Genomic DNA, 25,692 nt, shown 5'->3' on the forward strand with positions numbered 1-25,692 from the left:
TACTTCAACTTTGGGAATTAAGGGTTTCAAAATTTTATCATCATCATTTCATTTCATAACCCTCTTTCCATTCTCTCTTTAGCAAGAATCATGTAAAAACCTGATGAAAGTTTTATCTTATTGAAAGATTTTTAATTAAAAAAAAATTTTTTTTTAACGTTTATTTATTGTTGAAACAGAGAGACAGAGCATGAACGGGGGAGGGGCAGAGAGAGAGGGAAACACAGAATCTGAAACAGGCTCCAGGCTCTGAGCTGTCAGCACAGAGCCCGATGCGGGGCTCGAACTCATGGGCCGTGAGATCGTGACCTGGGCTGAAGTCAGACGCTTAACCGCTTAACCGACTGAGCTACCCAGGCGCCCCCATTTTTTTTTTTTTTTTTTTTTTTACTTAGAGGTATAGAAAGCGATTTCTGTGAAGAATTAAAACTTAAAAGTAGAAATTTTTGTGTTTCATTAAATGTGGATTAGGGGCACCGGGGTGGCTCAGTTAAGTATCCAACTTCAGCTCAGGTCATGATCTCACACTCTGAGTTTGAGCCCCACATTGGGCTCTGTGCTGACAGCTCAGAGCCTGGAGCCTGCTTTGGATTCTGTGTTTCCCTCTCTTTCTGCCCCTCCCCACTCCTGCTCTGTCCTCTCTCTCTCTCAAATATAAATAAACATGCAAAAAAATGGTGAATTACTTATGAAATCATTTTTGAAGGAGGTTAATATAGAAGAGGTAGGACTTTTATACTTGTTTGAGGCCCTCCATGAATTTAGTGCCAATCCTATGGGATGCCAGTGGGGAAGTCTTCTGCTCATCTCACTATGGTAGCTGGCAATTTAAGAATCCAGCCCCATTAGGCCTTTGGTATTTTTGCATTATTGGCCATCTTATAGTTACCATTATTGAGAGACTCCCATGAATCAGGCACTGGCCAAATTCATTACTTTTTAATCTCATGGAATCCTTCCCACACTCAGAAGTAGCTGTCATCACCATTTTTCAGATGAAGAAACTGGGACTCACTAGTAATAGATCACACATATTGAGCATTCGTATATTTGACCATGTCGCCTTGCAATTGTGACCTCATTTGATACTCAACAATCCTGTATTTTACAGATGAGGAAACTGAGACTCAAAGAGTTTGTTAACTTGGCCACAGTCGGAAAACGAATGCATAGCGAAGCCAAGATTCTTCAGGCCCTTGCTCCTGGAAAAGGAGGGAGGGAGGACAGTGGCCACCATGTAATGCAAAGTGTGAATTTCCCCACCCAGGAAAGATGGTGGGCTGAGGTAAGTCATGACAGCCATCTTTGCAATGCTCAGAAGTTGTCCTGAGGAAAAGGAAGTTGATCTCTTCAGGGTGGCCCCAAGAGGGCAGAGCTGTCATCCCAAGGCCTGACTTCCCTCTTACTGAAGGAAGAATTTTAACTCAACAGCTGACAAGGAGTGGTTTCAGCAAGAAGTGGACTCCTTTCCACTGACATGTGGTTCTCCACTTTTAACCTGCTCACTGATCACCCAGGGAGCTTGTTTTTACAAAACACATACTCAAGACCTTTTTCCAGGGATTCTCAGTAAGTGTGGAGCAGGACCCTGGGTGAACCTGTCCCAGGAGGTCAACACTAGGATACTGAAGAGGCAACACGTGGCAACCCTACTATTAGAGAGGGGATTCCTTCATAATAGGGGAGGTTGGACTGGATGATCCCTAAGTTACCTTCAGAGTCACTGAAACCAGAACCGTGAAAATAAAATGCTGAGCTGCTAGGAACTAGGATTGGCTGGAAACTTCTGTGAGCTAAGGGCTCCACTTGATAAAAATAGCTGTATCGCCATCTGGTGGACTGCCTAAAAAGTCTTTATTTGCACTCCTTTATCCTAAAACCATAGCATGATTTTTTTTTTTTTTTTAATTCTGATGCCCTTCACTTTACAAACCAGGAATCAGACTCAGAAAGGCTAGAGCCTACGCCCCACATCCAGCCAGCAATCCCCAGTGTACTGCTTCCCGTAGGCTTGAATTGCACAAGACTGATCCTAGGCTTATCAATCACAAAATGTTCCAAGTTTTTCCTCCAGCAAGCAGTTAGGAGAAGGTTTAAGTTTTAGACAGCTGTCACAATGCAACAAAGTTCCCAGATACTTTAGTACTATATCTCTCAAAGGATGGGGCACTGCATTAAAGATGCAGAATTCTTGGCTCTATCTCATGTGCACACCTATAGACTGACAGTTGGACGGTGGATGCTTCACAGCCTGCAGGATCTCTCCAACCTAACCAGGTCCCAAACAGAAACCTCACATGTGTGCATCTCATTAGCAAAACTGAAATCACTTCTGAATCTCTGGCCACAGTTTAACGAGGGAGATGTAGTGTTCGCGTTCAATGTCGTTTCTCACTTTCCAGCTTCTGCCACCCCGGAAGGCATCTTAGGGGAAAAGAAAAGAAAAGCAAAAGTTGGGAGAGATGCTGAGCAAACCAATTAGAATCTTATATATCTATCCCCCTTGACCATCCCCCCCACCCCCAACCCTCCTCTCTTACCTCTATGTTGCAGTCGAATTCCTGGAAAGAGTTGTCTATTCTGTTTCCACTTCCTCACCTCCCACTCATTCCTTACCTCACAACTGCATTCCTCTCATATCGCCTCTTGGCACATGACCTTCCCAATCCCCTTGCTTTGTCTCCCCCTCACCTCCCAGCCCCCTTCCACTCCTATGTGGTGATTGCCAAATTCTGCATTTAGCACCTCACTGCCCTCAGTCTGTGTTCTCTGCCTTGGTGGTCCTGTCCACTTGTGTGTATACTTACCACCACGTGCAGATAATCCCCCAAAGGATAACTCCAGCCATACAATCTTTCCCAAAGGACAGACCCAGGTTTCCAGGTGCATCCTGAACGTGGCCAACTAAAGCACAAGCAACTCAAACTCAACATGTCTAATATGAAATCCATCACTTAAAAAATGTGTTCTTCCCCCTGCGTCCTAGATGTCTATGTCAACTGTACAACTACCCACTTGCTGAAGCTAGAATCCTGGGATTCGAATGGATTCTTCTCTTTCCCTTTTCGGTTCCTACATTCAAATTGTCTCTAAGGCCCATAAATTCAGTGGAGCCCTTTTACCTGAGTTCCTGGGCTTAATAAGCATTCTCTAAAGAAAGACCGCAGACATGCTCATTCTAGCACTTTATTGGAAATTGGTTGTGTACATCAACGAAATCAGACCAAAGTAAAGGCATTACTTCCACACAATATTCTGATGTCTGTGCTATTACATAATTTAATAAATCCCAAGATATCATTGATTTTGGTCAAAGAGCTTGAGCAGTCCAGAAATCTATATAAATATAGATCATAGCATCTAAAATAACCACCGTTGTTTTAAGTTAGTTCCAAAAGTCCCGGGAACATCTCTTAAAATCTGTAGCTTAGATTGGTTGCGGTGCTGGTGGGAGGGAGGGAAGGGCATGCACTTTATACCACGGAGCTGATGATAGCAGGGGCTGGGGTGGGGGGACATTTCTCAAGTGTGGGCACACAAGGGGGTGGGGGCTGGAGATCATGAGAGCTGGCCAGGGAACTCGACCACCCTGTGTTTTCCCGCAGTGCTCGACTATCGCAGCGCTGAGACTCCAATGCAAAAAGAAGCCTGTCACCCCAGGTCCCTTGGCATTGCCAAGAAATGGCAGAGCCCTCCTGACTGTCGACATTCTGGCACAGACGTCCTGGGAAGTTCGACCCATCTCCCTTCCCCTGCCGTGCTCAGTTCCCTCCAAATTACATAACGTGAGAGAGGGGCACAGCAAAGAAAATGCTGTGAACCAAAGTGCTGCTGCTGGCCCCTTGGAATGCGGATAGGGTGCCTGTGCTTGGTTTGACCTGAGGGGCACTGGCAAAGGCTGCTCTGCCCCCAGTGTCTCCCTCACCACCTTGAAGGCCACCATCAGTAATTAGGTTGTTTGGTTCTTCAAAGCTTCTCAGCATTCAGCAGTGACACCTGTACATCCATGGTGGCTTTGCTGCTCACTATCGCAAACAGCCGTAACCTCCACCAAGTCATCGGTTCTTACAACCCCATGAGGTAGGAAGGGCAGGGATCATGACCCCCATTTAAAAGGAATCGGGAACCCACAGAATTAGGTCCCTTGACTGAACTCACACAGCTGGCCAGTGGCAAAATCCAAACAAGAACTCGGATCTCCTCTCACATATCAAGCTCCTGAGTCCACACAGCAAAGCCCGTCCCGTCGCTTTTCTGAGAAGGAAGAGGCTGGGGGAGGGGACACCATCCACATCCCTCACTGCCCCTCTTGGGAGGTTCTCACACAGCCCCACTGAGGACAGGATGAGTCCGCATGCGATAGATAATGACCGCAGTGGCCGGGCACAGTAACAAAGAGGTCATGATGACAATGGTGGCCAGGATGATGAGGACAATGACCCAGATATCCAGGATGTGCTTGGGGAGCACAGCCTCCATGGGGACCTGGCTGACGGCATCCATGCTGCTTCACTCTGCAACAGACAGGAAAGAGGAAATCACTATATTGTACCCTCTCGAGGAGTCAGAAGCTTGGGTCACTTACCAGCTGTGTGCTCGTTAAGGTAATCTGATCAATAATAATGGCCTCATTTACCAAGTGCTTCCTATGTGTCAGGCCCAGCACTGGGCACTTTATGTGTATTAACCCACTGAGTCCTCCCTTCAACCACCAGCTCCATGAGATGGGGACTATTACAGTCATCCTTTATTTCTTGGACTTGATCACCAGTTATTTCCGCTTTACAGATGATGACTCTAAAACCTTTACAGATGTAAATTGTGGTTAATTTGCCCAAGGAAGTGAAGCTGGATGGGTGGGACGCCAGAGTAATGTTTATTTTATTTTATCTTTTTGGATTTTCTTTTTTTTTTATAGGAAATTTATTGTCAAATTGGTTTCCATACAACACCCAGTGCTCATCCCAAAAGGTGCCCTCCAGAGTCATGTTTAACTAATAAACTGTCACACCGCTGGTCTGTCCCATCTGTTAAAATGCCTTCTCCTGTTCTCCTCTTACCAAAACCTGATCTTTTCTGTGGAGAACCTACCTAGGCAGTGTGGTTTAGTTAGGGTGCTCGCGTGAGCACAGGGGCAGATACGTGATCTAGGTTTGGCCATCACAAATCATAGCCTCAAGAGGACAAGTGGCCCAGCCCAGCTCCCAGGGCTTTCATGTGCAAGCTATTGGGAAAGATGATTCTTTCTGCTGGGGATTGCTAAACCAAAAGGTTGTGAGTCTGGAAAGGACGGGGTGGGCTGTGTCACCCACGTGTAGAGAGCCTGTCTTAGAGATGGAAGGAGAAATGGAACCTTCAGGACCTGAACCCAGCACACTCTGACTCCATGTGCAACCCTGGACACGCCCCCCCCCTCCCCGTTCCAGCCCCACCCCTACACAGAAGCGAATAATTCCCTGCTTTAAGCCGGAGTCAGTTTGGCTTCTCTCACAGCTAAAAGAGTTCTGATGGATAAGATGTAAATCAGTTCTTCCCAAACTTTTTCAATTCACAGCACCCTTACGTAATTATTTCACAGCTCTCCAGGCCAAAAGAAACACCTAGCAGTTGCATTTAGTACGTTTAGTAGTCAGGTCCAAACACTTCAGTAAGCACTTATATCCTAACAAATTAGGAGCTGTTTGAAAAACATTGTACACACAAATGGAAAGGAAAAAATAGTTTTATTTCATCCTTAGCCAGCTGCTTACTCATGGGAGGTGGGCAAAGGTTAGACGCACAACTTTTCAGACTCTGGAGCCAGAGTCGACAATGCCATGACCAGTCCCATTCCACATTCATGTGTGTGCAGTACTTGCTGTATCGTGGCAACAGCCAAAAACTCAGCTTCACAAAATACAACATCGCCAAAAGGAATGCAGTAAGGTTAACGTGAAACTGTAAACTATCTTGAGCTAGTCATTTTCACAGAGTCTGAGAGATGTCAAATATCAATATTCCTATCTGAAATTAATTAAAAGATCCCACAGTCGCCCCCCCCCCCACTTTTCCAATGAGTTCACCGTGGCTCCCCAGGGCTCACTGTATAACTTGGGAACCACATATATCACACATTCCCTGCCCAGAGGGCACAGGCTGGAACAAACACTCTCCTATGGTTCCTTCTAGATCTGAGATCTATTATTTCTGTGATTCTAGGTCCCAGGCAAAATTTCCAATTCCAGTCCAATTTCCTGCTTTCTCCTAATCAGTAACTTTTCCTTTCCAACGCCTTTGGATTCATGCCCACTGTTGCCCCTCTAGGAAAGGTACTGATTGCCATATCCGAGGCAGAGTCCCCAAGATATACACACAAGGATGTTCATTTCTGCATTGTTTGTTACAGCAACTAATGCAACAAGTGTCCATAAACAGTAAAATAGAATATATCCATATACTGGAATACCATGCAGTGGTTTTCATTCATCTAACAAATACGTAGTCCTTGCTACTCCCCAAGCATTGTTCCAAGTGTGCTACAAATATTAACTTATTTAATAGTTATTATTACAAAGAATGATGATCTATGGTGAGTTCTGAATAGTTTACGTAGAAAAAAAAATAGTAAAGTACAGAATAATGTGTATAGGATTATTCCCCTGGCTCAGATTTTGTAGAATCAAGTAGATATATAGGTGGCAAAATCATTTATGAGCAGAATCCAAAGAAAGTGCTAATAGTGACTACCAGAGGGGCTGGACCTAGGAGTAGGAGAAGCTTTTGCTTTTCATTCTTCATGTTTTCATGCTGTTTGAATATTGTAAACATGAGCATGTCTTACATTTGATTTTCTGAAGTCCGCTGGATTGAGGGGGAAATGGACTTTTTTCTTTATAGTTCTCTGTATTAAAAATTTTCAAGTCCAACAAAATTCAAGGATGAGCCTAGATCAGTGGTTACCAAATGCCCTATACCAAGCTAAGTGAGAACCACCTTAGGACAGTATAAAAAAACACTAATTTCTGGGTCCCATTATAGACTTACTGAATCAGACTCAAGAGGGGACAGGAGGGGGCTTTTTTTCCCCAATATGCACCCAGGTTTGGGAACCCTGAACCCACCGATCTCTAAGGCTGCTATGATGCTCTCCAGCACTGTGATGTGGGAACTGATTCCTAGGTGCTCTGTAGCCAGTCTTAGCAGACCTGGGTAAGGTCCAGGATGAAGGAGAAGGCTCTGGCAAGGCTCCCCAGGACACCAGGATTATCAGGCTGGGGCTTGCCAAGGAGGAAGAGGCACAGCCTGGCCCTGCCTCAGCCTTGGAAACGTGGTTACTTTCTCCCAAGTCCAAGGCTCAGAAGCATGAATCACAGGAGACGCACACTGTTAAAGAAGGACGGAGGCAGCAGAAATCATTCTTTGTGGTCTCCTGATTACATCAACAGCTAGCTTGCCCTGAGCCAAAGGAACCCCACGAAAGCCCTTTCTGGTAAACCCATTAACATCAAACAGTTTCTGTGACTCCAAATGCCAGGAATAATCTCCCTGGCTGTTTCTCATAAGGAAAACCTGTCATTTACAGGAATCTAAGCTTCAGGGCTCATTCACAACCACGAATCATGGAAGCTACAGCCAGCAGTATTTCACAGATGGCAAAACTGAGGTCCACGGGTCTTTCCCCACCTTCAACCCCACCCTCTTCCAGAATAATCATTCAAAGATATAAATCTGATCAAGACACAACACACAAAAAAACAGGATAGAACAAGTAGATAAACAAAGGAAACTTTTTCTGTAACCTGTACTCAAGACTGTACCCATATTACTCTTCCACACGTGACATGATTTAAAACCCTGATCACAAAAACAGACAAAAGCAGAGCTGCTCCAGAATGCCAAGGAGGGACGAGACAAGGGTTTTGGGGTCCCACCCAGATAGCAAGGCTGGATAAATATCCTTAGAGGCCCTAAGCACGGGAGATTAGGGTGCCCATCCCCTTCACACATACAACTCAAACTAAAAGCAACATTAAACCATAACACATAAAACTAATTTTCCCAGGTACTTTTTTGGTATCCCAAAAAAGTAGCACAGCATGTTCACTTGCTACAGCACAGCTGTTCAGCTTCCCCTTGACCCTTTGGGCTCCACAAAACACAATCTGGAAACCACAGGTTGTGATATTCTCCAAGGGCCTTCCCAGAGCTGCTGTTCCAGGCCTCTAAGTCTGGCCATGAACTTGGCCAGGCATCAGAGGACACAGGGAGCTCTGTTTCCCTGTTTCAACCTTCTCAGTCTTCAAACACGTGTCCCCGATGGGCTATTTCTTCCCATAGAACAGGGGTTTGGGTTGCTTCTACCTCTCCCCACTGCGAAAGAAAAACTTTGTCCCCCAAATAAGAACTACACAAACCATATGTTCCGCATCTTTAATGGCATGCTGGAAGAATTTGCTTGAGAAAAAGCAGGACTCCAAGCTTCTGCTGGCTGACTTCTGTTTGACCTCTATCTGGCATCCGGGTGCATGGCTCCTTGTGAGTGCCTAAAACCCTGTTTCTTGGTATGTCTAATTAATAACTGTAGATCAATCTGCTTATCATTTACTTTGCAGATATATTACTTGTTGTTTCTTATCAATGGGTTATATCAGACTATGGCCCAAACCATTCATGTCACCAATTTAACCTTATCACAGATAAAAATGTGATGTTCTTATGGCCACGGGAGGTAAAACAGCAGTCAAGCCTACACTCCTGTCATTTCAAACTGGCATACCTTATCTGCTATCTATCTCATTAAAGGAATAAATAAACTTTGACATATGTTCAGTATAAGTTTGTCTAAGAAACTGCGTTAACACCACCCTGAGCTGACAAGCAAGGAAGTCACTGGTATCACCAGCCACTGATGCCATCTGGGCCCTACCCCACCAGCCCTGTGAGAGGCCAGTTTGCACAGGCAATTGAAAGTCTTTTGGGAAAAAGAAAAAAAAAAAGAATCATTGTTGCAGCCAATTCCATCACAGGGCAGATTTTCTAGTTCCAACAAAATGTATATAAGTTTCATAGATCAAAATTTCCTGCAAGTCCATAGTTTTAGAACAACTAAATTCAAAGTGACTAATCTATGCCGTATCTATCCTTTCAATCATGAGACTCACTCCCCAGCAAACGGCTCTCTCCTCTCTGACGAGGCAATACTGGTTTTGGCTGAGCACCATCAAGACAAGTAACTGTGTCCAGGATGTTCGTTTGTTCATTCATTCATTCACTCACTCACTCATTCATTCATCACGTACTTGTTATATACAAGATATTCTCTTAGCGGTGCCTGGGTGGCTCAGTCGGTTAAGCATCCGACTTTGGCTCAGTCATGATCTCACGGTTCGTGGGTTCAAGCCCTGCATTGGGCTCTGTGCTGACATCTCAGAGCCTGGAGCCTGCTTTGGATTCTGTGTCTCCCTCTCTCTCTGTTCCTCCCCCACTCATGCTCTGTCTCTCTCTCAAAAATAAACATTAAAGGGGCGCCTGGGTGGCGCAGTCGGTTAAGCGTCCGACTTCAGCCAGGTCACGATCTCGCGGTCCGGGAGTTCGAGCCCTGCGTCGGGTGCTGGGCTGATGGCTCAGAGCCTGGAGCCAGTTTCCGATTCTGTGTCTCCCTCTCTCTCTGCCCCTCCCCCGTTCATGCTCTGTCTCTCTCTGTCCCAAAAATAAATAAACGTTGAAAAAAAAATTAAAAAAAAAATAAACATTAAAAAAAAATTTTTTTTTAAAGATATTCTCTTAGGAATTACTGTTATTTACTCAAAAGACCAAACTTAATTCCAAGAAGCACAGAGAAGTTAAGTACCTTTCCTCTTATTTCCTCAAATACACGCTCACACAAGCCAGCATTTGTTTAACAAATACGAACTGCTAAGTAAGTACTGTGTTGGGACTTGTCCCACACATTAACTTATTTCACCGTCACAACAATCCTGTGCAGGATATATTATTTTACAGATGAGGAAATGAAAGCCAAGAGAGGTTAACTGGCTAGTGACTCATAAAGAAAAGTAAATGGCATTCAAACGCAGGCCTCCTAACCCTGTATTCACTTTCAAAGCCTCCACACAGACCCAGAATAAGAACATGGAATATGCCAGATCTACAGCTCTCTCCTAGGTCTACACTCATTACTTTCAGCTAAAGGCATTCTGGACTTAGAGATATGCAAACTATAAAAGATCAGGATTTCCATTTCCAGTAATGGCAAACTAAATCATTTTGACCTCTAACTGAGGACAACTGGAAAAATTGGACCCCCCCCCCTTCCCCCAAGAAAATCTGTCTCAAGGCACTAAGAAGTAACAAATAATGGGGAATTAACCAGCCTAAGATTTGGGAACAGATAGAAATCCAGGGAGGCGAGCCTGGCATTTGAAACAGCATTTCCCCTAGTGGAGGATGGAGACTAAGCAGTGTTTCTGACAGACTCAGGGATCCAAGACTGCCCAGATAGGGAGAACAAAAATCCTGCATTTTGAGGTTGGACCTCAAAAAGCATTCTTGGTGCTAAGAGTAGACCAGAAGTATGCCAATTCTAGAGACTGCAACCCAGGTTTGAATCATCACAGTCCCTGAAATTGAATTAAGATTATTTCACATTGCGAGTACCTCCAGGTGCTGGGCAGAAGCAAACCTACATCCTCTCTAGAGGAGATAACATCACAATAGGCTTCAAAAAATTTTTTAATTAAATATAATGCCTAATGCATAACCAATTGTAAGCAGGAATGAAAAAAGACAAGATGACAAGAACAGAGCAATCAGAAACAACAGACAATAGAAAAAGATCTACAAGGGCTACAGATAGTGGAGTTGTCTGTCAGATACACCTTTAAATAACCTTGCTTACTATGTTCAAGGAGACTGAGAATTTTACAGAGATCTGGAAATTATAAGAAAAAACACAACAGATTTTTTTTAAAGAGCCGAGCATAAATACTAGAAGTGAAAAATACAATAATAGAAATAAAAATTCAACAAATAGGCTTAACAGCAGATGAGACACAGGTGAAAAAAATATTAATGAACTAGAGAATAGATCAGAAAGAAAAAAACCCAAAATGCTTCTGTAATAACAAAATTTCCCAAAGCTGATGAACGACAGCAATTCACAAACTGTGGAAGCCTTACGAAATCCTAGCAGGATAAATAGAGAAACTCATAGTTAAGCACATTACAGTAAATCTGCTGAAAACCACAGGTAAAGAGAAAAAAGACAGATTATCTTCATATGAAAACCAATCAGACTGACATCTACCTTTTCAACAGAAACCATGGAATCTAGAAAACAGCAGGACGATATCTTTAAAACACCGAGCAAAAATAACTGACAAGAATTAAGATGAAAGATGATATTTTCACCCAATAAAAAGACAGAATTGAAATGTGCAATAACAATAGCAAATATATAAGGGTTCCTGGGTGGCTCAGTCAGTTAAGCATCCAACTTCAGCTCACGTCATGATCTCACAGCTTGTGGGTTTGAGCCCCACATCTGGCTCTGTGCTGACAGCTCACAGCCTGGATCCTGCTTTCTGCCCTCCCCCAGCTTGCACTCTGTCTCCCTCTCTCAAAAATAAATAACATTAAAAAAATTTTTAATTAAAAAATAAAAAACAATAGCAAATATATAACAATAAAATTAAAGTATTGTGACTTCCTTGCATAGCCTGGGAAAGGGCAAAAGAACCAGATAACATTAGACTTTGTTAAGTCAAGGATGTATATTGTAATCCCTAGCGCAGCCATTTACATTTATTTATTTTTGAGAGACAGAGACAGAGCACAAGTGGGGGAAGGCAGAGAGAAAATGAGACACAGAATCCAAAGCAGGCTTCAGGCTCCGAGCTGTCAGCACAGAGCCCGACGTGGGGCTTGAACTCACAAACCGTGAGATCATGACCTGAGCCAAAGTCGGAAGCTTAACCGACTGAGCCACCCAGGTGCCCCTTGGAGAGACCAGGGCAGCCATTTAAAAGTAGCAAGAGTGTATAACTTCCAGAGAAAATGAGGGAAGGAGGAAAAAAACAGAATACGTGGGACATATAGAAAGTACACAGAAAGATAGTAGATTTAAACTTAAACCAACAAAAACTACTGGAGTATACATAAAAATTAAAAATGAATATAAATATATATTCTTCATAAGAGACACATGGGATTTAGAAAGGTTAAAGGTTAAAGGGTACAAAAGAAATACTATCTACTCATGAATTGGGTGAGCTAGTAGAGCTAACTTACTGTCAGAGGAAGTAGACTTTTAGACGAAAGTAGAACTAGAGACACCAGAAGTTAAAAAGATTTTTAATTTTTATGTACCTAATTTCAGAATTATAAGGTCAAACAGATGAAGCCACAATTATAAGGGGGAGTTCAACACAATTCTCTTAAATACTGGTAGAACAAAGAGTTGTTTTTTTTTTTTTTTTAATTTTTTTTTCAACGTTTATTTATTTTTGGGACAGAGAGAGACAGAGCATGAACGGGGGAGGGGCAGAGAGAGAGGGAGACACAGAATCAGAAACAGGCTCCAGGCTCTGAGCCATCAGCCCAGAGCCTGACGCGGGGCTCGAACCCACAGACCGCGAGATCGTGACCTGGCTGAAGTCGGACGCTTAACCGACTGCGCCACCCAGGCGCCCCCAAAGAGTTTTTTAAAATCAGCTGAGGATATAGAAGATTTCTTAAACTAATAGTTTTCTATAATATATGGTTTCAAATAAAGAGTACCAAAACTAATTAAATATAAAAAGTTAGGGGCGCCTGGGTGGCTTGGTCGGTTAAGCGTCCGACTTCGGCTCAGGTCATGATCTCACGGTCCGTGAGTTCGAGCCCCGCGTCGGGCTCTGTGCTGACCGCTCAGAGCCTGGAGCCTGTTTCAGATTCTGTGTCTCCCTCTCTCTCTGACCCTCCCCCGTTCATGCTCTGCCTCTCTCTGTCTCAAAAATAAATAAATGTTAAAAAAAAAAATTAAAAAAAAAATAAAGTTAACATTTAAATTATTTCCTCTGGGAATAATTTTCATATATTAATATATTTAATATAATATAATAATAAATATTGAATACATATGAAAGAGGAATACATTATACTATATTTTATATATAATTCCAAATTATATAATACTATATATTCATTTAGTGGTATTGGAAGAAAATAACTTTAAGGATAATTACATGAGAATAAAGGGAAGCACAATATACTGTGTTTAAAAAACAAGTTCATAGTAGCATAGTTTTAGTGTAAGAATAGGTAACTTTTAGAACTGATTTCATATATTAGGTCACTTGACCTGACTTAGAAAACAGAAAGCTGGCTCTAGTATGTTTCAGTCATAACCGTAAAGAGGATATTTCCATAAAGCAATTGTGGTAAGAAGAATTCTAAGATGGCCCCCATAATCTCTAGTCCCTGGTGCTACCCTGGGAACAGGTTAGGTCACATAACAAGGTGAAAGAATTTTGCAGATGTAGTTAAGGTTCCAGATCCCCTGACTTAAAAGTAATCAAAAAGATCATCCTGGGTGGGCCTGACTTAATCAGGTGAACGTCCTTTTAAAAAAGGGCTGAAGCTTCCCTGAGGTCAAAGACACTCACTGCTCTGAGTGCAACCTTGAGTTACAAGACACAAATCTGCCAACAACCTAAATGAGCTTGCAAGATGAATCTTTCATAATAGATCCTTCAGAAGCAAATGCAACTTGGCTGACATCTTGATTGAAGTTTTACAAGGACCCAGCAAAGTTGTGTTTGGACTCCTGACCCATGAAAACTATGAGATCGTGAATGTATTTTCAAGCCACTAAAGTTGTGGTAATTTGTTAAGGCAGCAATAGAAATTTAATACTGCAGTTCTATATCCTACTGGGTATGTTCTGTGGAGAAAAAAACCTCTACAAAGTAATGGTATTCTAGAAATCTACACAAAATTTAGACAGTAACCAGCTTTAACCACATAGTGTACCTTCCATTTTACAGATGGAGAAAATGACTTGCCCAAGGTCATCTACCAAGTTAAGGGCAGGACCGAAGGGAGAACTCAGGCCTCCTGGTCTGCCTGCTCTTTTTTTTTTTTTTTTTTTTTTTAAGAGAGAGAAAGTGGAATCTGGGGGGAAGGGGAGGGGACAGAGAGAGAGAGAATCTCAGGCTCCACACTCAGCTTGGAGTCTAATGCCAGACTCGATCCCATATCAAGAGCCAGACGCTCAACCGACTGAGCCAGCCAGGTGCCCCCCGCATGCTCTTTTCAATGCCATCACTATCCTGTTTGAGATGGGGGCTGGGAGACAGTGGGGAGTCAGGCTGGAGAAGGGGTGGTAGGAAACAAACTGATAGGAAGAATGACAGCCAGCCAGGCTTCTTGATTCTAACTTTTCACTGTGTTAAAGCCATTGGGGACCTTGAGGCCCAGAGCCCTAGGCAATATCACAGTAGGTGAGGCAGGTGAGATGGTTTTCAAGGGCCAAACGCGCGTGCGTGTGCGCGCGCGCTGCGCGCGCACACACACACACACACACACACACACACACACACACACAAGCCCCAACCAAAAACAAGTCCGGTCAGAATCATCAGTGAATGCAGTTCCACCCTTTGCATTCCATCCCTTTGATTCAAGACCCAGAGGCAAATAAAGCCAGTGAAGAAGGTAATGAAGGTAATGGCTAAGACTGTAACGTATGTATTCCTCACCATGAGAGCATCAGGGAAGAGAGGGAGAGGCACTGGAATCTTGTCGTGGGAGATCCCACCAAAGTGGGAAAAAGCTCCGTGCATACAGGATGAAGGACTGCACAACGTGCCTGGACCCAGCTCTGCCCCAGCACTGATTTCACCCATCACAGCTCATTCTCCTCCATTCCCTTCTCTACCCTGCGGTATGGGTACTGAATACACATTTCTTAAGTCAACAGGGCCTCAAGCTTCCGGATTCTGGTAGGGCAATGGGAGCGCATCAGAATGGAGGGAATACTTGGAAACAGCAGGAGTTCTTTCCTTTACACTCACGCTGCCGCTGCCGTGTTAAGAGCCCAGGCTCTCTCTGAGCCAGTTGGCTTGGGATGGCTCTACCACTTTCTAGCTGACCTACGCTGGATCAGTTGAACTTCCTAATGCTTCCATTTACTCAGCTGAAAACAAAACAAAAATTGGCAAATAACAGTATCAGCCTTGTAGGGTTAGAATTCCATGAGAGAACCACACATAGTACTTGGCAGTGTTCTGACACACAATAGGCACTCCACGAATGTTCATTCCGTGACTGATTATTCCTGGCTGTAGGGACTCACTGACCTAAGCAAAGAGCCTCCCCCTCTTCAATTAGGATTTGTGAGCATCTGTGACTTGGCATGTGTCTTCGCTTTATCAACAAAGATGATAGATGCTTAATCCACACTGATTTTTTTTAATGTTTATTTTTGAGAGAAAGAGAGAGAGACAGAGCATGAGTGGGGGAGGGGCAGAGAGAGAGGGAGACACAGAATCCAAAGGAGGCTCCAGTCTCCGAGCTGACAGCACAGAGCCCGACGTGGAGCTCGAACCCACAGACAGCGAGTTCATGACCTGAGCTGAAGTCCGACGCCGAACTGACTGAGCCACCCAGGAGCCCTGTCACATTATTGATTAACCTGTCACATGGTTGATTAACCTGATGGATTCCTCCAGTCCAACCTTGAAACTGGTGGTGTAGCAATTCAATAAACATTGCTGACGCTGTGATTAACACTGGGCATCGAAGAGTGGGTGCAGAGATGGAGATGTTTGCCCATAAGAAGCTTACTGTCTTCTGCAGGAAAAAGACATTACTTATCATTACTAATTGCCATACAAGGCAGAGCAGGGCTTGCTACATTGAAAGTACAAACCACATGCTCATGGAGAAGAAGAAGGAAGTGGAAAGACAAGTAGAGAGTTGAGACAATCTTGATTTGAATCCTGCTTTCCATCCTTATTAGAGGGTGACTTTGGACAAGTTATTTCAAACCTCTAAGCTTCAGTCTTCTCCTCTCTTAAATAGGGACATTGGAAGCACTATACTGCAGCCTGCTTTCACAAGGATAAAACGAGACAATGTGTATGTAGTCCTGAAATGAATGATGCTGAAAAAAATGTCCATCTTCATTCCTTTGTTTTTGTCTGAGTAAAAGAGAAAACTTTACAAAGAACGGGGACTTTGACGTGGGCTTTGAAGAGAAGTAGTGTTCAAAAGGAAGAAATAAAGAGAAATGAACACATACATCAACGAAGCCTGGAAGCGATAAGATCCATGGTGTGTTGAGTGCATACGTAGTCCTAGTGGTTTTGGCAAGAGGCTTAACCTTTACAAGCTTCCGTTTCATTTGTAAAATGGAAATAGTCGTAAATAATGGTAGCCGCTACTTCACTGGGATGCCGTGGGATTTGAATGAGCTAATGCACATAATGCACGTATTTCGGACAAAGCCTGGTAAACAGTAAGGGGGTTCATACGTGTTAAACCGAGCAAGGCCCACCGCATTAGCTCCTAAATTAAAAAGAGAGTTCGGAGGCCCCACCATTACTTTGGGCACCATGACTGCTCTGAGGCTGATCTAAGAAACCACGGTGATAGTTTCGTATGCAAATGGCTTTTGATCGTCTGTCCTGGCTTTGATCTTCCACAGGAAAAGCGTGCCCTGCACATCTGAGCTGCAGCTGGCAGCTCACTTTTGAGGGATTGCCAGTGGTCATCCAACCGGTTTTTCCACCAAGGAGTTCACTGAGGAAGGAGGCAATAAAAGAAATGACTTCCTGCTGGCAGGCAAGCTTAATTATCCCAAAGTGGGAGAGAAAGCAGATAGAGGCAGGTGGCTTCCTGCAGGTGTGGCGTTAGGCCAGCACTGTCAGAGCTCTGAGCACGGAGGCCAGAGAGCAGGCAGCGAGACCCAGCTCTGAGTCACTGACTCTGGGGCCATCTCTTCAGGCATCGCGCGAACGTGAACACTGAGGCTGACAGTTCCCAGAGAGTAGACGTGGGGCTTACCAGCATCACTCGGCTTGGGAGACTCCTTCCTAAGGCCCTCCCCTCAGGAGGAGCTGGTGTGAGGTCCAAGAATGGAGCACTTAGGCCAGACAGAGAAAGCAGTGTCCATGATTCAACTTAAATGTCCTGTCTCTGGAAAAGCCATTCCGGGTCCACCCTTGCCCAGCAGCCATTCTCTCACACCTTGTTTTACTGTCTTCGTACACTTTTCACAATCGAAAATTAGCTTGTTTGTCTGCTTGTTTGTTTTTATGGGCCATCCTTGCTCACTCAGATGAGGGCACAAGGAGAGGAGAAGCCTCGTCTCTTGTGCATGGCTCTACCGTCAGTACCTGTCACCGGCCCTGGGACACAGTAAGTGCCCAGTACATTTAAGATCGGTGAAGGACTGAATACGGACAGACTGGAGAACTCCATATTTGAGCTTAGTTAGAACTCAGCTGTCCACAAAGGGTTCTCACCCCCAATGACCTTAAAAGTCAGAATCCCATCTCTGGAATGCAAAATAAAATGCATCCTCCGACTTGATCATTTTCTGGGCTCTCTGTACACTTAGGATAATGGCGGCCTCTTTCTTTCCCAGCCTTCCCTGTTCATACCGGACAGAGGAGAGAGGAGGACTGACCTTTCAGAATAACGTTCTCTAGGATTCCCGCCTGCTCACTTGCTTGCGCTGGGGAGCTGAAACTCAAGATCAGGTTCCCTGCACTCCAAAGCTGGGCATTGAGGTGAGTGTGGGGGGTAGGGGAGTGGCTGTCCACAGTATGAACCTTTCTTTCTCTGTTCTCAGAAGAGGACAGAGAGCTGATAAGGGGAAAGATTTCCCATGCCTACTCCAGTGAGCCCATCCCAGCCTCACTCACATTCACCCTTAGAGACAGCTCTCCTCCCTTTCTGTAATAGCCTCAAGCATTTAGCAACCCAATGCATCTTTTGTTCCAAAGAGAGGGGCCAGAAGAAAGAACGGGCAGAACACATAACTATCACAAATGTGAAATGAATCAAATCAGAGACGTTCTCCAATGATCCGAGGTCCCCTGAGGAGTGCTCTGTTCTCATTCTAACCCAGCTGGCTTCTTTCTCCATCAAAATTCTTAACAGTGTAAAGACTTGTTCCCTGCCTTAGTTTTTATCTGCTCTTCTGGGGCTGGAAAAATGGAAAAACACCAGGATATTTCAAAGAGATCAGAAAGCAGCCAGGGCTATTCAAGACTGCACGTACCCAACTGACCCAGCCAATCACAGTCTTAGAAACCAAGAGGGAGCCAGCAGGGAAGCCCAGGCCAAATCCACAGCATCCTGCTTAAGCCTCCACCATCCATCATGGTTATTTGCCAGTGACTAAGTGCCTGCTCTGTGCCGGGCTGACAAAGGAAACTCTCCATGGAGTGGGCTGGCGGGGCGGGGGGAGTAGTGACAGAGCAGCAAGGGCACCAGAGTGGTCTGAATCCCCTGCCAGGCTATGTGGCTGGGAACAAGGCACTCTCCTAAAATGGGTTTCCCTGTGTACAGCAGGCAGAATGATGGCCCCTCGAAGATGCCCATGTCCTGGTCCCTGGAACCGTGAATATGAAAAAGGAAACATGACTCAGAGGGCAGTCATGAAAACAGAAGCAAAGGGACTTTGCAGACGTGGTTAAAAGGCTTTGAGGTGGACAGAGTATCATGGACCACCCAGGTGGGCCCAGTCTAATCACTTGAGTCCTTAAAAGAGAAGAAGAAAGTAGAAAGGTCAGAGAAATATGGCATGAGAAGCACTTGACTCACCATTGCTTTCTCTGAAGATCGTGGAAACAGGCTATGAGCCAAGGAGTGCAGGGGCCTGTGGAAGCAGGAATGGCCCCTAGCTGACAGCCAGCAAGGCAACAGTGACCTTGGTCCTATACCCACAGGAACTGAATTCTGCCAACAACTCAAATAAGCAGGGAACCGATCCTCCCCTAAATACTCTACAAAGAGACGCAGCCTAATGATGCCTTGATTTTCTTCTAGAAAGACCCATACCAGCTTCTGACCTGTAGAACTGTTAATACAATACATTCGATTTTTTAAAGCCACTAAATTTGTGGTTATTTGTTACAGTGTTAGAAAACGGACTCATTGTGTGGTCCTAAGTTCCTCCTTCAAGCTGGGCCTCCTTTTCCTGTCAGTCAACTGGAAAGGGTGGTCAAGGTAATCGCCAAGGGTCTGGCCAGCTCTCAAAGTCTCACTCCGCTCTCCTGACATCCTACCTCCTCCAGAGCTCTGCCACAGAGCCAGGATGCTCTTGGGTTGAAGACCATAATAGGAAAAATAGAAAGGAGCAAAGGGTGGGGAAGATGAATCTTTAAAAAAGCTAAAAGAAAAAAAAAGTATCTCCAAGAAAAAAAGTATCTTGTTTTGCCATTGGTTACTTCCTTGGCCGTTCCCCCAGAGGAATGAAGTGGAAAATCTGGGAGAGCAAGAAGAAAGCTTCACGATCAATTGGTAGAAGCTGTCCAGAGCACTGAGTTGGGGATTCTCTAGCCCTACAGGGATTTGGTGCAAAGTCTTGATTACCAATGTCTGCCTGGGACAGGGGATTCGGAGGAGTGACAGGTATGCCAGATATGTGCCACCACTGCTTGAAACCAATTTGGGGATCCCAGTTTCATTTTCCCTGTCTTTCCTTCTTCCTCTTCCATCTTATGTTCTCCGATCCTATGTAGTCGGTCACCAGCAATTCACATGCCCAATCTGCCAGTTGGAGGCCAAATCAACAAAATAAGGAAACTAGATCTATTTACAACGAAGCCATGTAAAGTACACAGTGTAGCTGCTCAATCTGGTTTGCTGGTGTCCAGTATGCTAGCCGGTTATAGTTCTGGTCTGTTCCGCCTCCTGGCTACCTCTTAGCCTTTTCTCCTAGACGTACACCATCGTGTTTCCCAAATGAGTTGGAAGGATACTAGGGGTCCTGGTGACTGACTGGTGCAGTGGCTGTCAGCTTCTTCCTTAACATCCCTGAGGTCACCCTGCAAGTAAATGACAGAAGCAAGATCTGAATGCAAATCCCCACCCCCCACCCCCACTGCAATGAGGTTCAAAGCTTAGACCGCGGAACCGAACTGCCTGGGTCCAAACCACAGCTGCACCACTTACTTCTGTGATCCTGGGTGAGTTGCTTATTCTCTCTGGACCTCAGTCTCAACTACAAAGTAAATATAATTGTGGCCCCTACCTTATAGGATCATGGTCAAAGACTAAATGCATTAACACAAATAAAATGCTTACAATAACGCCTGGCTCACAGTCAGCACTCAATAAATGTCAAGTATGATTATTATTACATCATTCGGCTTGCCTGGCCCATCAGGGCGGATGTCTGCAGGATGTGGTAATACCAACATTTACTCCTATAAACTGTGAGCACAAGTACGTGTGTCTATCTTTGATAAACCAATCAAGATAAAGATCCTCTCTCCTTGGAGACATTTCCTTTATTTGTACATATTTTTTAAACGCTTATTTATTTTTGAGGGGGGGAGAGCGTGTGAGTGAGCGGGGGAGGGGCAGAGACACAGAGGAGAGAGAGAACCCCAAGCAGACTCTGCACTGACAGAGCAGGGGTCAGTCCCACAAACCTTAAGATCATGACTCGAGCCGAAATCGAGTGGGACACTTAACCGGCTGATCCACCCAGGCGCCCCTGGACATTTTAAACCACAAAGAGGAGGGGCGCCTGGGTGGCTCAGTCGGTTAAGCATCCGACTTCGACTCAGGTCACGACCTCACGGTCGGTGAGTTCGAGCCCCGCCTCGGGCTCTGGGCTGATGGCTCGGAGCCTGGAGCCTGCTTCAGATTCTGTGTCTCCCCCTCTCTCTGCCCCTCCCCCGTTCATGCTCTGTCTCTGTCTCAAAAATAAATAAACGTTAAAAAAAAAAATTTAAACCACAAAGAGGAAACAGAAGCACACTTTTTCATAGAAGGATCAGAATACAGCTAGGAAAGCAACTGCGACTGTGACTGCCTCTCTATCCCCCTGGTCTGTCACCCCTGGGCCTGATATGTGACCCAACCACACTAGGCTCCCAAAGTCTCTAATTTGGCTTATGTCTCAAACACGTCACCGCAGCTCAGTGACTCTTAGGCTAGCAAGAGACGGGGAATCCCCAGACCTTTCGTGCCGTGGAGCCCACGGTTCTGACGCCCTGAGAAGTCACTCTTGGGAAGCTTTGATAGAGCCGCACGACTCACACCCCAGGGCAGCTGAAAACAGGAGGTCCCTGCTGGCATGGAAAAGTGCTTCTCCTCAACTTTTTCGGTTGTTACTGCAGAAGTACGTGATGTCCCGAATCTCAGCTGGGCCGTCCTACGCGTGCTCACGGGACTGCCGGGTGACCTGCATAACTAACCCCAAGAGCGAATCACGCTCAACCGTAGGCGCCCATCTGTTCCAATGCCCCACTTCTTCATTTTACAGATGGGAAGGGTGAGGTCCAGATGGGGAGAATGCATCATCAAGTAAGGCAGAGCGTCTTCTGACTTCCAGAGAACTGTCTTTCCTACCCCCACCCCCACCCTCCCGCCCCATTCGGGCATTTGCAAGCCTTCCCATTTACCCACTGCGGTGGTACCGCAGACCATAACGGATGTTCAAGGAATCTGTGACACCTGAATGACTGAGCAGCTTTCCCTACTACAGCCTAGAGCTCTGAGGAATCTATAGAGAAATGGGGGACTCCTGAGGCCCCAGGAGCCAAGAAACGGTGGAGCTGCGGGAACGGGAGTCCAGCCTGGTCACTCAGAATCACAATCTTCCACAGTTGTACATACAGGTTTCTATGGTTTACACCTCCCATTCTCCCACTCAGTAAACAGGATTGAGCGCCTATTTGCCAGGCCCTGGGCCAAGTACTGAGGATGCCTCAGAGATGAGGCATGGAGAGACAGTCTCTACCCTCAAGGAATTTGTGGCGGGGGGGGGGGGGGGGGACAGAAGGGGTGCAAGAGAGCGGACAACCGGACAACCAAGTCCCAAGACCGAGGCAGGAGGAGAAGGAGCAGGGAGCTTAGAAGGCAGGCTTCGCTCCCAGATACTTTGCCCACCCCCCCCCCCTTTCTCCTTTGATTTCTGTACGCAAAGGATGTTTTCTCCATTTCACAGATGGAGAAGCAAGGCTTCGAGGCAGGATGGTGAAATTGCTGGTGACGGACCAGGGGAGCACCCCCAACTCCAATCTCCCGGCGCCTCCTAGGCGGGGCTTTGAGAGAAGCCGCCTGGCGCGCCGCGGGACTCACCCACCCGAGCTGCGGCCCCGCCGGAGGCCCCCGATCCACTGACACGGTGGCTGGAACTCAGGGGCCGAGAGAAGCAGTAGAGGGGAACGCACAAGTGATGACGGGGGAGGAGTGCGGGGAAAGAGGGCACAAAGAAAGGAGGCCGGTTGGGAGGGTGCTGGGGCAGGGAGCACACGACAAGGGAGCCCCACGCGCGACACCCGATGGCCCTACTCACCCCGGGATCCGCGGAGCTGCTTGGAGAGCACGCCCGCGCCCCCACCCCGCCCCGCCCCCGCCGCAGCCGGATCGCGCCGGGTCTTCGGAAGGGTGGGCGGCCGGGACGGGCTCGCAGGGGCGGCGGCCGGGCCCCGGGGTCTCGGCGAGGCACGTGCCCGGCCCTCGGAGCCCGCGGCGGCGGGAGCGCGCGGGAGCGGCCGGGACGCGCGGCTGGGCCCCGGGGCTGCGCGCGGCGGCTCTGGAATGCACGGCCGCCAGGGACCGCCCCCGGAAAGCCCGGGCCCCCGGCCGCCGCCCCGCCCCCGCGGAGCCCGAGGAGAAACGGGGCGCGGGGGAGGCTGCTTCCCCGCCAGCCCCGCCGCTCGCTGGCGCGCAGCCCGGCGCGATCGCCTCGCCCGTCGGGGCCCCGGCTCTCCCTGCTGTGAACCGAGAGGGTCGCGCCGACCTGAAACGCGTCCTCCGGAATGCTTTCCCGCTGCAGTCTACACACGCGAAAGTCTGGCCGATGGGTTTGGACGGAGGAGCGGGGACTCAGAGCTCCTGCTCTGCGGTGCGCGGAGTTTAAGATCCGTACCAAGCGGCTTCGCCAAGTGAGGGGTAATAACACCTGCGTCCCAGCCCTGCTGTGAGGACGGACTTAGACGCCGGTGTGGAGCTGGTTGGTTGTCTGCTGTGACACGCCTCTGAGCATCCTGCTCATTTTTGTGACAACAGTGAAACGGCCCCATCCAAGGTGCTCATGGCCTCTGAGAGGACTCCACGCCCTGCCAGCTCCCCGCCCAGCTTCCACACAGGACAGTGCCAGCTCTCCGACCTCCCGCCGCCTTTGTGCTGCACCTAGGGACAGGGACTCCGGCCCCACCTTGGCACCCGGCTTTAAATTCAGCAGTCGAGCGCTCTTCCGTCTCTCTCTCTGAAACACGGGAGCGCAGGCCTTGACCATCAGTGTGACCTCGAGGAGTCTTGGAGCTCAGTTGTGGGTCAGTCTCTTCCTTTGCCCAATAGGTATGGTAAGAACCCTTCTGCCTTCCTCAGGCCTGAACCTGATACGGTGCGGGGGTGCCGAACTTAGCCCCGACTGTCTTCTGTAGGTCGGGGATGAGGTCAGCAGAAATGACACGGAAATCCTCACTACCAGATGCCAGTTGTCTAGAGGGGAGACAATGAGGATGAAGGGGGTTGACATGAGAAACGGTGTGCCAAAAACCCCAGGAATTGTCAGCCAACAACATGTTTTAATCAAAAGAGAAGTGTGGAATCTTTAAAACAAACACAAACAAACACAAAACAAGTACCACACAATTCTGAATAGTTTAATACAAAAGTCTCAGTGGAAAGAAAACAAACAAAAATGCTAAAGGAGGACAATCTCAATTTAATACAAAGTGTTCTCTGGTTAGTGGAAGGGGTAGGGGACTACTCTTTTGGGTGGACACCTGGTAACTTCATGTGCCCTGTGTGAGCACTGGCGTCTGGAGGGTGCAGAAGCCCAGGACTGAAGCGAGCACTAGCCAGGCTCAGTCTGACTTTCCCGTTAGTACTCTATCCGTATCTCTTTTTTATTTTTTTATTTTTTATTTTAGAGAGGGGAGAGCGTGTGCACAAGCAGGGGAGAAAGGCGGACAGAGAGACACAGAGAGAGAATCTTAAGCAGGCTCCGCTCTTGGTGTGGAGCCCAACCCAGGGCTTGATCCCACGACCCTGGGAGCATAACCTGAGCTGAAATCAAGAGTAGGCTGCTGGGGGCACCGGGGTGGCTCAGTCATTAAGTGTCCAACTTCAGCTCAGATCATGGTCTCACCGTTTGTCAATTGGAGCTCCACATCGGGCTCTGTGCTGATAGCTCGGAGCCTGGACCTTGTGTCAGATTCTGTGTCTCCCTCTCTCTGCTCCTCCCTGGCTCACACTCTCTCTCCAAAATAAACAAACATTAAAAAAAAAAATTTTTTTTTTAAGTGTCAGATGCTCAGCCGACTGAGCCATCCAGGCACCCCTATCAATATCTCTATCATTATCTTTCATAATGGTCTTCCCTGGCCCCCAAAAAGCAAGCAGAAAGAGAAAATTGAATGCCCTATGGAAAACATACTGCATTAGCTCTGATGTCTCAGCTGGGCTGATTTTGCCAAGGGGGCTTTGGAAGAGAAGAATAAGGGCTGCTGTGTTCGGGTAGTAGGAAGGAAAAGATAGCCAATTTCAGTAGCAAGCTTTGTTACAGCAAAAATCAGGGAAAAACTCACATTTCACTTCTTTGGTCCTCAGTTATAAGTACTCCAAAGGGAAAACCACCAAGAATTCAAAAAGCAGGCCGGGGGGTGGGGGGTCGGGGGAGCGCCTGGGTGGTTCAGTGCATTAAGTGTCAGACTCTGGATTTTGGCTCAGGTCATGATCTCACAGTTTTATGAGTTTGAGCCCCGCATCTGGCTTTGCGCTCACATGCCTCACAGAATGCCTCTCTGTGAATCACACTTAAACAAGAATTTTCTTCTTTCATATGTTTTTCACTTGTACAAGTACATTTATTTATTTAGTTTTGGGAAATAATGTGGTATATTGGTTTGGAAATCAGGAAACCAAAATTCTCAGTCTGTCACTTAGTAGCTAAATGATCATCAATGCCTCAGTTTCCTCACTTGTAAAACAGTGAAATGAGACCGATTCCTTCTGTCACAATGATTGTGAGGAAAGATTTCATTCATGTGTTTATTCAAAACTCTTCATGGAAAGTCTCATACGTGTACCAGGCACCATAAGACAAAGTCTCTTTATAGTTGTTGGCATCTAGAGGGGAAATGTTCACCATAAATAAGCAAACAAATAAATAATCAGAATGATATTAATTCGTGAAACCATGAAGAATATAGAACGAGCTGATGTCATAGAGTGATGGAGCACATTTTATGTTTAATTATGGAGACTGTAGTTAATCTGAATTTCCTGATTCATTTGTATTATCAATGATTAGGTTACTCTATAATATATCAGCTTAAATATAATTTCCAAGGTTTTCATTACACTTTAAGAATTTAGAGTGATATTAAATTACTGTCTGGATAATTTCTAAGGAAGATAGAACACAAAAACATTCATCACTAAGTATGGTATACACACACACACACACTCACCTTTGCCTTGTATTTTTACATGTTTGAGAGTAGATAAACCTTTGGGGTTCGTGAATGTATACAT

General features: G+C 46.2%; 2 protein-coding genes across 9 annotated transcripts; one reads left to right on the top strand and one right to left on the bottom strand.

Annotated features, from left to right (window-relative positions):
* The first annotated feature begins 1,140 nt into the window (after positions 1-1,140).
* Positions 1,141-24,036, top strand: LOC125175252 (basic proline-rich protein-like). 3 transcript variants are annotated; one of them, XM_047875647.1, is made up of 3 exons: positions 1,141-1,285; positions 17,609-17,753; positions 22,151-24,036. In XM_047875647.1, exon 3 carries the CDS (start codon positions 22,382-22,384, stop codon positions 23,066-23,068), a length of 687 nt encoding a protein of 228 aa, XP_047731603.1. In that variant the 5' UTR covers positions 1,141-1,285; positions 17,609-17,753; positions 22,151-22,381; the 3' UTR covers positions 23,069-24,036. The 3 variants fall into 3 exon arrangements, 2 of the variants coding, with proteins under 2 accessions (XP_047731603.1, XP_047731609.1); XM_047875653.1 differs by lacking the exons at positions 1,141-1,285; positions 17,609-17,753 and adding an exon at positions 21,477-21,811; XR_007155725.1 differs by lacking the exons at positions 1,141-1,285; positions 17,609-17,753 and having other exon boundaries at positions 21,928-23,508; positions 23,595-24,036.
* Positions 3,173-23,085, bottom strand: SMIM3 (small integral membrane protein 3). Of its 6 annotated transcripts, none has more exons than XM_047875685.1 (3): positions 22,502-22,629; positions 19,893-20,018; positions 3,173-4,514 (listed from the first exon to the last, which is right to left on the bottom strand). In XM_047875685.1, exon 3 carries the CDS (start codon positions 4,501-4,503, stop codon positions 4,321-4,323), a length of 183 nt encoding a protein of 60 aa, XP_047731641.1. In that variant the 5' UTR covers positions 4,504-4,514; positions 19,893-20,018; positions 22,502-22,629; the 3' UTR covers positions 3,173-4,320. The 6 variants fall into 6 exon arrangements, with proteins under 6 accessions (XP_047731641.1, XP_047731658.1, XP_047731632.1 ...); XM_047875702.1 differs by lacking the exon at positions 22,502-22,629 and adding an exon at positions 20,146-20,375; XM_047875676.1 differs by lacking the exons at positions 19,893-20,018; positions 22,502-22,629 and adding an exon at positions 22,949-23,085.
* Positions 24,037-25,692: the final 1,656 nt, after the last annotated feature.

The sequence above is a fragment of the Prionailurus viverrinus genome, chromosome A1, assembly GCF_022837055.1.
Source record: "Prionailurus viverrinus isolate Anna chromosome A1, UM_Priviv_1.0, whole genome shotgun sequence".
Lineage (NCBI taxonomy): Eukaryota > Metazoa > Chordata > Mammalia > Carnivora > Felidae > Prionailurus > Prionailurus viverrinus.